We start from the raw sequence: 13,322 nt of genomic DNA on the forward strand, positions 1-13,322 counted from the left end.
TGATTAAAGGTCGACGTAATGTTGCTGCATTTGAAGTCTGGATGATATACATTATAATAATGTATACTACAAAGCAGAGTCTGGCACCTGCAAATAGACTGTTGAGTGTCTACTTCTTTGGGGATCGGAGCCTCAAGGGGTGGTGGGCTGCTGGTGCGGTGTTGAGGGCTATGAATAGGAGGAATGGTGAAAAGAGAGAAGAGAAGGAGGGGAGGAAAACAGAACCGGGCTGACTGACAGCTCTATCGGCACACAGCAAAGTCTGGAAAAGGAAGGAGAGAGAGAGAGAGAAGGACTGACAAAGAAAAAAAAGGAGGAGAGAGGGGGCATGGGGAGGGAGTGGGGGTTTGTGGAGGTTGCCAAACTTGATTGGTCCGGGAGGAGACAGTAAACGGTTGCGGGTCAGTTGGAGGCAGGCCGTGCTGGCGGTGGGCGAGTTGTAACTGTGGTAATGAGCTCAATACGGTGTGGATTATAAAAAAGAAATAAAAAAAAAAGAAACAGCAAAGTTTAGAGTGTTTCCCTAGCAACAGTGGAGCGACGCAAACGCCAAGACAAGGAGAGACCGGGGAGAACAAAAAGAGTCGGGTGTCTCTTAAATTTAGAAATATACATTCAGCAGCAGTATTAGGCTCCAGAGCCAGTGGAAGGAACAGAGTGGTAAAAAATACTGAGTTTCAGCCGTACCTGTTTGTACAGATTAAAGTGAATGAATGCTCTTCTTTTCTGTTGTTTTCCCAATTTCGCTGCTTATCGTTTTTAATTTGCTGCTTAAATGTCCTTCAGTGTGTTTAATTAATTTAGTCCTTGGTTAGTCAACTTGTCTACTACCAAGTCAAGTGCTCTTTTTGCTCCAATTCAGACCTGGGTAAAATAGTAATGTAATATCAAGCATGAAATCTTTACTGTGCCAAAGCCATTCAGACTCAGCGCTGGCAGATAAAAGTTCTGCTAAGCAGCAAACGTCCTCTTCACTTTATTTGCTTGAGCATCAGCACTGACATTGACTATTTTTAGCAGGTAGTCCCTCTGTGGTAAAGAAGAGGAGACATAATCCAAGAGCGCACACAATACAAATGGAGTCACATGAAAGAGAAAGTAAAAAAAAAAGAAAGAAAGAAAGAAAAAGTCTATAATACAGCTCCAGACGGCAGCCGTCCAGCATCTAACCAGCAGGCGCACAGGCCAAACCTATTTCAATCTTGACTAAACAAAGCAAAGACAGCACCTTATTTCATTTGCCACAAGAACTTTCAAGTCGACCGGAGTCGACCAACCGCAGGGAATACTTTCAGATTCTGACCCAGGTCTGCTGTTAATCTGTAGTTTGGATCAGTCCACCTCTATTGATGCTGTCCTCGTCCGTTTTCCAAAACCCTAACTCCGCTCTGCATTAGTTTTCCATCTCTCCTCATTTACCGGCAATATTCATAACTATGTCTCAAACTGCTTCTGATGTTTAGAGATGATGCTCTTGGCAAAGGAGGCATGTTGAGCATCATTCTGAGAAGTAGAAATGCAATCAAAGACAACTTTTACTGAACTCCAGACCGTATTCCTGTCTGCTAGTTTTCCATTCCACTCTGCTTCCTTTTTCTTTTTCTTTTGCTCTTTCTTTATCTCGTTGTGTCATTCTCTCTTTTTTCTCTCTCTTTTCTTTAGTCCTTTGTTAGGCGGCTGCTTCCTGCGGTGAGCATGGCACTGCCCAGGCGCATGTTCTGTGGTGGGCCTGATTATAGCCCTGCCGTAGTGCTGACATTGGCCCGCGCCGGCTCCTCATCTATAAACACACACACAGACATACACACTTGCACATACACAAACACACGCACGTACACACAACCGGCCCCTAAGTTCCACCGACTCTGCCAGCGGCTACCGCGGCATGACTTCACCCGGCAACCATTCCTTGCGTCAAACAAAATGCCTCTGTCACCAGAAAAAGGAGGCGAGTGAAGGGAGGGGGAGGAGGGGAGGGGGGGGTTGGAGGAGGAGGAGTGTGGATGTGCGGTAGCTGTGCAGAGGGTTCGATGTTTTCCACCACAGTTTGGGAGTGTAGTGGGGTAATTTTAGCTGGAAGGCCTCTGCGCAGGCTGCTTGTAAGCAGTGGAGCGGCGGGCAAGAAGACAGAAACACAGAGCTGAAGTGAAGTGAGTGATAATGGGGAGGTGGAGGGAAGACGCTGGTGACCGGCACGGCTTCGAAGCAGCTGCCACTCGCCTGCGAGCTTATATCGTATAACCGAGAAGAATTATGACAGTCGGTGCTGCAGCAGAATAAACTGGTCGATTTGATGCCAGAGAATTTGATCCAGACATTAAAGGTCCCATATTTTATACTCCTCTGTTTTATTTGAAATGTTGATCCATAAGAAGATAGAGTGGTGGGTTTCAGAACCAAAAACTGTCTCGGCTAGAAAAACCAAATCCTGCATAGCTGGCTGAATGCTGCAGGTGGGCGGGGCTTAGGGCATAGCTGAGAGCGACGACTGCTTTTTTGTGACATCACAAAGTTATAGAAGTCCTGATGGCTCATTTTAAAGTTTATTTTCTGAATACAGGATTTTTGCATTTCTCTGTGGGCTGATGCTTTTACACTTTCACAGATATTAATTAATATGAAGAAAACAGGAACTGGAACTAACTAAATTATTGTTTTGAAGCTAAACTCAGCAGCTTGCTTTTGGTGACTCTTCAAACCTTTCCTTGCATTGCAGGAGCGGCTGCACTATGAGACGCTGAGCCAGCACCTGGGGAAGCTGGGAGAGGATGCTGGGAAGATGGTCCATCGAGTCATTGACCTGACAAGACCGGAAGATCTGGATGGTAAACACTCACACTGTCTCTGAGTTGTTGTGTTTTTTGAGTTCTTTTTTATTCCTGACAATCAAAATTTCCTAAATGTGTAACACAGAAATCCCTGCAATTAGGATTAAAGATGGAAAAGGAAAGTTGTCTAAATCAATAAGTCAGTCGGCTCCATGTAGATGAGGCCTGTTCCTCTGTAGTATCTCAGAGCTCTGGTGCAGAAGAAAAAGACATGTGGCAAAAAAAAGAACATACAGGTATTCAGCAAAGACAAATATTTATTGTGCTGTGCAGGAAGCACCACTGAAGGACAGCTAAACAGAGCGCTCACTGTCAACATTTTACACTCTTCAGAAATTTTACACTGTTATTAGATCTGTAAGTGCATGACAAGAGGCTGGATTCTACTTTTTTTAAACAGCGAGTGTATGTGACAGAGGATCATACACAGTGCAAGTATGCAAACAAAAGCAGGCAAGGACGGGCTGCGAGTATACTGAAGTTAAGGACAGTTACTGCAGATAATATGTGCACAAATTGACTTCATACACCAAATTCTCCAGATACATAAAATGTCTTCAAATGCATTAATTATCTCTCTGGATGTAGTGTAAGGACACTAACGTTGCGTTTCCCCAACCCACCTGTTTCTCATAAAGCACCACTGTTTACAAGCAATGAGGGGTTGAGGAGTGCTCATCGTGGTTTAGTTTAGAGTCTGAGGAGTAAACACAGGAGCATAGGCACTGAGATACTATCTGTTTGTGTGAGCATGTTGAGGGCACCCCAACAAGACCCCCATTGGACCTTTGTTCCACATCCTGTTATGAGGGGCCTCAGGAGCGAAGAGAGACACATAGGACCAGTCTGCGTCGTCGTTGCTGTGTTGTACATTGAATGATGAATGTGTCAACACACTCCATCCACCTTTGTGTCACACAGGGAATAATATCACAGAGGCACGAGTGTTCAGGGAGGCGCGGGGCAGGAACAACACCGAGCCGCACATCAAGAGGCCCATGAATGCCTTCATGGTGTGGGCCAAAGACGAGAGGAGAAAGATCCTGCAGACCTTCCCCGACATGCACAACTCCAACATCAGCAAGATCCTGGGTGAGATTCTATACATTGAACCTGAACCACAAACCCAAATCATGGAGTTTTCATTCATTATTTATTATTTTTGTGAGAATATAAAACTCAAATCATTGGGTTAATTTATTTATTTATTTTTTTGCTTTGGCTATTAAAGGTATAATATGTAGGAATTCCCCCCATCTAGCGTTGCGGTTGCATATCATAATGTATTCCTGGTGTTGCATTCACGTGAAATCAGGCAGACGTCAGACAGACAACAGACGCTGCATGTAACAGGATAAACAAGCCTCTATGTAAACAAGTGGTCCACCAGCACGAGGCAAAACAATACAGGCCTGACAATATGTTGTCATGGTGATGTGGTATTGTTTACCTGACTCAAGTTTTACCGTCTTTCTCTCGTGGAGTAAAATGACATCCGGTTGGTTTGCCGACGGCCGTCTGCCTGACTGCACCTGAATGCAACACCAGTGCCTCCGTCCTTCCTCACACTACACAGTGGTGACAGTTTTAACAGGCGCTACCTGGAAAACTTTCTCCCCGAGCCGACAGCTCCGGTGAGTTTCCGTGGTTACCTACGGTCACGCTGCCATTCAACGTAAAAAATGGCGATGCAACATGGCCGCCTCGGTTCGGTGCGTCGCCCACTTATGTATTTGTAACGACTTGTAACAACTCATTCTAAGGTACGAGAAAGCTTTCATTTGTATGCGGGTGTGATTTGACTTCAGTGAAATACGTATTTATGAAAGCAATATTTAAATTTTGCTAATAAAAAGCCAAATAAGTTACATACTGGGGCTTTAAAGGTATTTTAGTCTTTACTTCAATCCTTTGTTGCTGTGTTTTACTTATTAGAAGCATGGACATTTAATCATCTGATCATTTTCACTTGACTTTTTGTTATTTGAGACATTTTCTTAGCTGAGGAGCAATCAGTTTATCTTTTCACCTTTTAGATGGAATAATACCTTTTGAATATACAGTGTATATATTTTTTTATCTGGGATGAAGAAAAGAATGAGACATACAGTACATGCAGTATATCTTATAGATGCTCACTCACAATGAATAATCTTGTTCAAGGACACAGAGCATCTCCTTCAAAGGCCGGCCTCTCTGCTCATTAGCTTCCACTCTGCCGCTGTTTTCTACAGTTCACGGGGTTTCTTAGCAGTCCTGTGCAGACTGTAAGAAGGACCAGTGTTTCTCCACCTGGAACTCTCTGCTCACAGAGCTCCACTGTGTCACCCACTCTGACCGGTGTGATGGATGCTTTCAGTTAAAAAAGCGGTGGTGTTGATACTAACCTCCTCGACACAGGTAGCCATTCACCCGGTGCTGAGCATAACGGCTGTTGGTGAAACATTCTTAAGAGCTCCACTGTCCTGTGCAGGGCTCCAGTCAGCTGATTGTAAACGTTCCTCTTGAGAAAATACTTTTTCTGTCTCATTGAACTCAGATAAAAATTTTTAAAAAAGTTTGAATTTGAACGATGACATAATTTTTAATTGATATGAGATATTTAAAGTCCTCCATCTCTGAGAAATGATTTGTTTAATATGTGAACAGTTAGTTCCTGTTGGCAGGAAGGACTAAGAGATAATTCTCCACTTATTTATCACAGTAAGTGTCTGTAGCGACACTGAAACAAAAAGCTGAGCTCAAAGTGCACAATTCTGTATGTGCTTGTGTACAATGCAATGTAATAACACAGCTGGACTCAGGGGAGTGGGTGGCAGGCCGAAAAAAATCCTTGTTTCCTGTGTCACAAAAGTACAAGACTAGTTTGTGATAAACCTTGATAAACAGAGCAGAGAGGCAGAGTGTGTATAATCAGTTGTCAGAGTGCTTCGCAGATGTGCTGCATTCCTGCTGTAATGGCCCTGTCCTCCTCTCCAGAAGGCCCTCTTACCAAGGAAAATAATAAGTCCACAATGTGTCATTCTACCAAGAGGGAGCAGAGTGTAATCCACTCCTGATTTTCCTCGGTTAAATACTCAATGGTGTCTGTTCATATGATGACATTCAACCTTAAGAACCTACCAGAAATGGTGAAGGTTTATGTATAGAGCAGTGGCTGCATGTCTCTTTTGAAGGACTGAAATAATGTGCAGCTGAAATGACAGCATGTTAGTCCTGTTGGATCACTGACTCATTTCATCTATTTAACCACAAGCTCAACCGGTGTCACTGAAATTGATTAGGAAAGAATGTCAAAACTTTTTTTCACATGTAAGGAAATTCCACCTTTTTGTCACACTGAGGTTTTTCAAATAATAATCTTTTTTCTTCTTAACATACAGTTATGTTTTATGAGACATGAAGAAAAACTTCAATAAAACCAGAGACCAAACTAAAAGTCTCGGTCCTTTGCTCCATATTAGGCTCTCGCTGGAAATCCATGACCAACCAGGAGAAGCAGCCGTACTACGAGGAGCAGGCTCGTTTGAGCAAGATCCACCTGGAGAAATATCCCAACTACAAGTACAAGCCGCGGCCCAAGAGGACCTGCATCATCGACGGCAAGAAGCTGCGGATCGGAGAATACAAGCAGATGATGCGGTCACGGCGTCAGGAGATGAGGCAGTTCTTTGTGGGGTGAGTGTCACTGTTGTCCCTCACAGTCACTGAGCTTTTTTTTTTTTTTTTTTTTTTTTTTTTTACAATTTATAGCAAAGCCGCAGTTTATTCTCTGTGTCGTTTTAGAATTTAATTTAAAATTTTCCTATTTTACACAGGCAGGAACTCCAATTGGTCTTAATGTGTACTAATGATCTAAATTCCAGGAAACCACACATTTGGTCTATTATTTCTACTTTCAGGGAGATTGTTTTCTTATTCAGCTTTTATAACCAAACAGTTTGCATTAGGATCACCTCTCTTGCATCAACATTTTGTAATTAGTGTACATTCATCACAGCGGTGTGTGGCTCAACACACTGTCTCCATCACTACACAGTACAGTGTACACAGTGGCAGAAGGCTGGACTCAAACAGTAACTCATCCCAGACCAGCCTCTGTCAAACCATCAGTCTGCTTCTCCTGTAGGCTGAACATTGATGTAACAGGTACCAGACCAGTCAGATGAAGAAGAGGAGGATGAAAAAAACACAATAATAAAAACATAATAATAATTAATAATAATAATAACTGATTTGATTTAACACAACTAAACATTTGCACAATAGAAATGATGACTCAACAAAAATACAGAAGGAAGAAAAAAGTTCAATTTTCATGTTTGATGTATACTCCATTCTTTTTTGCTTTTTGCTTTTTCGGGGGGCATTCAAGACTGAAACGGTGTAGGCTGAAGCTCAGCTTATTATGCCTATACCCTTTTACAAAACCGGTTAATTTACACACATACACAGGCTACTATAATAAAATACCATTTATCATTTTTGCAATTGCATGTTATTACAGGCTTAAGTGGGAGCTTCATGTGGACAGTGTCGTCATAGCAGAAATGAGATACTAGAATAATAGAATACTAGAATAGATATCTACATATGAAGAGTTCATTTGCAAAAGCAAATAACTCTGTTTTTAAATTATTATTTACACCAGGTGATTTGACCAGGCTTTGACCAAGGAGATGAGACATAACAAAACAGACGTAGCTCAAAAAAATAAAGCTTTATTGAAAACAACACTATGCAAAGAATAATTCAAAAGCATCAGCTCATTTTTTTCAAAATGGCATTTATATGCTTTTGCAAATGAACTCTTCATATGTTCCTACTTGTTATTTCTACAAGTTTATAATAGTTTAGCAGGCCTGTTCCCTGGATGGACAATGGATAATTATCATCATTAGTCTTTATCAAAGGCAAGAGGTCTTTGTTCGTTAACAGTCACAGAGCTTTGGATCACACAGTGACTCCTTACTGTTGTACCCGTTAATTGAAAAACTGTCAGTTTGTCTTAATATTTAGTCCTTCCACCTCAGCCTGAATATGGCTAGGATAAAAAAAATCTTCTTCTTCTTTTTCTTCTTTAGGTGTTTTATTCAGATATTTTACAAGTAATCTGATTGTTTGTCTGCACTTCTATGACATATCTTTTTATTCATGTGTCAGAATGAATATTAAATATTTTAAACTACAGTACATCCGTCATTTGGAGGTTTGTGGAGGGACCATCGGGATTTATGAGCCCTTTAAGAATGATTTCTTCTTTAAAAATGATTTGTTCGCAGAGCCTTTGGTTTTATCTGCAAAAGCCTTTAAACGTTTGCTGAAGAGCGTTCTGTATTTTTAGAGTGTAGTCAGCGAGGGGAAAAACAGTGGCATTGTCTTAATAGGAACCAGCCATGGATGTGTTTAATGCCATCACAGTGGCCTGTGTTTCAGATGGATTTACCAGAGGCCACGGCTTTGAATAGGAGCGATTTTTAATAGCTTGTCATTTATTAAATTAGGACAATGCGGGGCACTTGCAGGCAGTGAAATTGGACACAGACAGACATAGTGGAATATGAAATGTAAGCAGATGTTTGAGAGGGAACAGGAGCGAGGCGCGTCGCAAGTTAAATGCCACATTTACTGTGTGTGGTCAAGCAAATGCAAAAAAGAAGGAACGAGAGTCTATGATTCTTCAGGTCTGGAGTTTCAATCAAAGTTAAATCAAAAAGCTTCTGGAAGCAAGTACACAAGCCGTTTCTGGCACATTCCTCATAACGAGACTGCTGTTGTTTTAAAGAGCTGAATGTGAAAATGAGGCCGTCAAGGCGGACGGTGGTAATTGTTTCAGGAGACAGAGGAGGGAAAACTGTTAGGTGAGCAAAGTGACAGCAATTTTCCTGCTTTATGTGGCTCATGTGAGCAGCCAGAGGGCCTGTTTGAGTGATGTTCGTTTATCCTCATTCCATCTGTATCTTAACAGGTTATTTAGCGGCTGCAGCGAGCTGGCAGCGAGCGCTCCCTGTCAGGACATGCCCAGGAAGAGAAGTGCCGCAGTTATCTTAAGTGGCCTCAGAATTAATGTTCAAAGCAGTTGTTTAAAGGTTAAAACGATCAGATCTGATCGGATCAGTCATAAGCTGTCAGCCTGCTAGCAACTGTTTCTATGACCTTTGATTGTTTGATAGCAGTGTGTTTGTTTTCTTTTGTCTCTTCAACATGATCTGAACAATTATCGATGAATGAACAAAACACATTCATGTCAGGATGGCTTATTTCTCTAACCATACTTATTCTTTTGTGTATTAAAGGTTAGGTTTATTTAAAAATATAGTCAAATTTATTCTCTGCTGATCTGGGGCTTGGCCTTATGTATATTTATTTGTTCATTTACTTTTTGTATTTTGTAATTGTTAAATTCGGTAGTAAGACATTTTATGTTGAGTTATTGTATGTTTAATATTCAAGAACCATATTTTCAGAAATTAATTTTTTTTTTTTTTGAGTAATACTCTAACTCTGTTTCATTTTTTTGATCGGTGTGTAGAGGATGCCCATTGTTTACCTTTTATTATCATTTTCTATCCCTTTACCTGTCTTGGGTGGGTCAACCTTAGATATATGATTTTAATTTTATAGATTCTACGATTCTATAATTTTAAGTGACTAACATAAAACAAAGATAAAGACATGTCACAGCACAAGACAAGAAAGACATAACACCACAACACAGCAGCCAAAAAAAGTTGAATAAGAGATAAATTGTGATAAGAGAGAACAAAACAAGAGAATAAATAAATATGAATAAGTAAAAATAAATAAATAAATGAGCATCAGCAGCCAATCGATCAATCAATCAATTTTTCCATTTCCCTTCAAAGGGAAGGGAAATGAAGGGAAAGATTCTACGATTTTAACCAGTTTTCGTCTGAAGGTTTAACAGATTGTTGGGGCCCCCAAACAGCATCTGGCTCAGGGCCCCTAAAGAGCTAAAAACGGCCCTGTTTCTTCCCCTCAAGTTAGCATGCTAACCAGCTAGCTCTTTTCAGATAGCGACTCAGTGTAGCCTCGTATCTGCGCTGCAGGTGATGTGGTCCTGAGTGGGTTTTCTGACCTCTTGTCTTGTGAGAGCAGCAGAAAACCTTTCACACTGCCCTTTAGTGTTTATTGTGATGATGAATTAGCCTCTTAAAACCTTCTTCTTTTTCCTCTTCCCTTGTTTCTCAGGCCTCAGCCACCAATTCCTCTCGGCAGCAGCCCGGGCGGGGTAGGAGTTTACCCAGGCGCCATCACCATGGCAACAACAGCCACACCGTCCCCACACCTGACATCAGACTGCTCTAGCAACTCAGCCAGCCCCGAGCCGGCCACCGCCGTCATCCAAAGCACATACGGGGTGAAAACTGAGCCCGGCGGCGGAGGCAGCAACGGCGGAGGCGTGGGAGGCTTGGATCTGCCCAGCGACCCCACCAACGGAGACGACGACATGGACATGTACGAGGACTTTGAGGACGATCCCAAGTCAGACTATAGCAGTGACCACGAGACACGGGAGGCCGTCAGTGCCAACTGAGTGCGCTCAGGGTGTCAGTTTGTAAAAAGAGAAAAAAGAAAAAAACTCCTGTTATACTCAGAAACACTTTTTAAAAGCATAGTTTATTACAGAGACCTTCAGGCGACCTTTCTGGACATGCTGTGTCATGCACTGATCGTGCCCAGTCAGGATTTTAAACTCAGCGGACATGCTCAGAAAGTTCTTGGGAAAGTCTATTATTGATGGACGTCCAATCGAAGAAGAGGGCTGACGGGGGGAAAAATGTGAGAGAACACAACCTTAACAGACATTCAGGCATCCACTCGACAATGAACTTCAGTTTCCTAGAACTTTGACAATCTTAACCGGCGCGAACAAGAGTTAGAGAAGAAAGAATACGAGAAGACAAATGAGCGGCAAACACACGGAGCTTTGTGGTTTGTCAAGAGCATGCATGGATATTGAAGCATCAAGGATTGGTCTTCAACAGCTATTTGGTCTTAAATGTTTAAAGAGTGATTTAGTTTTTATCATTATGTATTTACTTTTTTTTTCTTTTTTGTTCTATAGACTTTTTCTGACAGGTCACTGCCTGTACAAACTCTGGACTGTCAGAACTTGAAATTTGAAAAGTTTTAATATAAATCCTAGCTCTTGTAATCTTATAGTCTTACTTTTGTTTCTTATGAATACAGTGCATCTATGTATTTTTCTGACAAACTGCTTACATTACATTACTGTTAGATTTTTTTTTTTTTTTTTTTTTTTTTTTAAAGATCCCAGCTCAGGTATGATGTGCCAGCTTGTGAATGTGTTTCGTTTTGTTTTCATACAAAGAGTGGTAGTACTTTTCAGATTGTCAATGAAATAAAGGGAGCAAAGTCCCTTTCATCACATAATGATAATAATAATTACTATTATTATTATAATTGTTATTATTAGTAGTATTAGTATTAGTATTAGTAAGTAAGTAAGTAACTACCCAGACATTGTACATAATTTCTTCAAATGTGCCAAACCTACATTCACATTCACTTGGGATGTTGTAGTCTTAACTTCCAATGCTGCAAAAGTCTTATACAATCAGCTTTTTCTGTCTGATGAGATGAGTTCTTAATCGGTAACTGCTGGCTCCTCTCCTGACCCAATCACAGGCAGCACTCAGGGAGGATGTGTTCTCATCATACACACCTACACACACACACACACACACACACACACACACACTACGTTGCTGTTAGAAGAGCAGCATTGCAGCATCCAATGAGTCTGCTCTTCTATTCCACTGCATTGGTGCTTTCATAAACCACATTGCCCACAGTTCCTTGAGGCCAAACACTTAACACACTGTGCAGCAAGTGCAGTGCAGTATGGTGACCCCCCCCCCCCCCCCCCCCCACAACCCACTCCCCCACCTCAACAGCTTTTGTCGCTATCAATTCAATCAGATTAGAGGTGCAAATATTTTTTTGGCTCATTTTCCAAGACACTTGAGATAATTCACAAGTCTTAAAAGTGTATTTTGTGCTCAGTATCACAGGAGCTGCCCCAGGAAGGAAGGCCTACTGTAGGATTAGAGTTTCTAATATTCTGGATCCCTTCACTGTATTTTCAACTGTGTTTTGAATCGGTACAAAAATGTACAAAATGTTACTATTTTTATTAGCTTGTTGATATTTTTTAAATGTCTTCCCAGCATCTTGTGGGGAAACACACATCAAACCGATGTTTTTAAAAAAAGAATTTATAGAGTTGCAAAACAACAAAGGTAATAGGTTTAATAGGTCTATTGTTTTAAAAAAAAATGGTACCTTTATATACTTACATCCAAGTCAATTATTTAGATAAAAATGGAGGGGGAAAAAGTGCAGAAGTCTCACTCAGCCTCTCAGCCACAACCAAACCCCAGTTAGAGCACACACCAGTTTTTTCCACAGTCTGAAGCGAGATGTTCCTCTTTGGTCTCGGAGCGGCCCAGTGGTCAGCACCGAGCTGGGTGTGTGCGCGCTTGTTTTCCTCTCTTTTACTCAGATGTCACATTCTTTCTCTGAAGACATGTCTTTTTTTTCTCTCTTTGTCTCTTTTCATCACACTCTTTGCAGTTTGAACATGTTTCCATTTTTCGACACCTGTGACCCCAGGTGGTTTCTGGGTGCTCTGTTTCTCATGTCTTGAGTTTGTGACCATAATTGGCTTCTCATTTTTTTTTTTTCACTTCGAAAAGCTTCACAAGCTGGGACTGAACAAGCCTCATGCATAGACATTTCTGTTAGTGTCGTACACATCCTAAGCACTGGATATAAATTCTATGTCTTTTTCTGTTTGTTTGTTTGTTTTTTTAGTATTGACTAATGTGAAGTTGTTTTTTTGATTTTCAACATGATAAATTAGGACAGTCAAAGTGGAAAAGGCCTCTCACATGCCAGGTACCAGTTAAATGCCATTTCTTTATAAGTATTTCATTTATTTAAGCGAAACACTTCCGTTGCCGCAGCTCTAGCACAGTTTGAAAGGCCCTGACCTCTTTGAAAAAAAAAAAAAAGGTAACCTCATCCTCTTTGTCATTTGTGACCTGCAGAAGCAGAAGACGCAATTTCTGGTCATACACATTTTTGTGATAAGTATTGTATTTGAAATTCAATTGTGCGTTTTAACATTTCATTGTATTTATTAGCCAGCTTTGGCTCTAAAAAGTGTCAATAAACTTGGTGAGAAAGACAATCAAAAAAAAATCAATAAATAAATACACAAAACGTTCCGACTTGAGGTTTTTCCTTTACGACCTGTCACTTCATCTTTGTTTTTCAAGTGTTGCTTTGACTAAGAGTCGAGTATTTTACACAAGTACATTTGCAGAAAAGCACTTATGGTTATTGTGTTCTGCATGTGAAAGTGCTGTGCACAAGTCTCAGGTACTGCTGCATGAATTGTTATTTCCATTACTCTAAAAAAAAAAAAAGTGCTCTTACTTTCCA

The 13,322-nt window shown here is 41.0% G+C and overlaps 1 protein-coding gene across 7 annotated transcripts in view; it reads left to right on the forward strand.

Annotated features, from left to right (window-relative positions):
- The window catches only part of LOC310986784 (transcription factor SOX-6-like), a 121,145-nt gene extending 108,126 nt beyond the window's left edge, over positions 1-13,019 (forward strand). For all 7 annotated transcript variants that reach the window (XM_083972848.1, XM_083972846.1, XM_083972849.1 and 4 more), the window contains 4 exons: positions 2,717-2,825; positions 3,750-3,920; positions 6,293-6,506; positions 10,041-13,019. In XM_083972848.1, coding sequence (XP_083828974.1) covers positions 2,717-2,825; positions 3,750-3,920; positions 6,293-6,506; positions 10,041-10,386 — 840 coding nt within the window. In that variant the 3' untranslated portion in view covers positions 10,387-13,019. The remainder of the gene's footprint in view (positions 1-2,716; positions 2,826-3,749; positions 3,921-6,292; positions 6,507-10,040) is intronic.
- The last annotated feature ends 303 nt before the right edge of the window (positions 13,020-13,322 follow it).

This window comes from Trachurus trachurus (assembly GCF_905171665.1).
Source record: "Trachurus trachurus genome assembly, chromosome: 6".
NCBI lineage: Eukaryota > Metazoa > Chordata > Actinopteri > Carangiformes > Carangidae > Trachurus > Trachurus trachurus.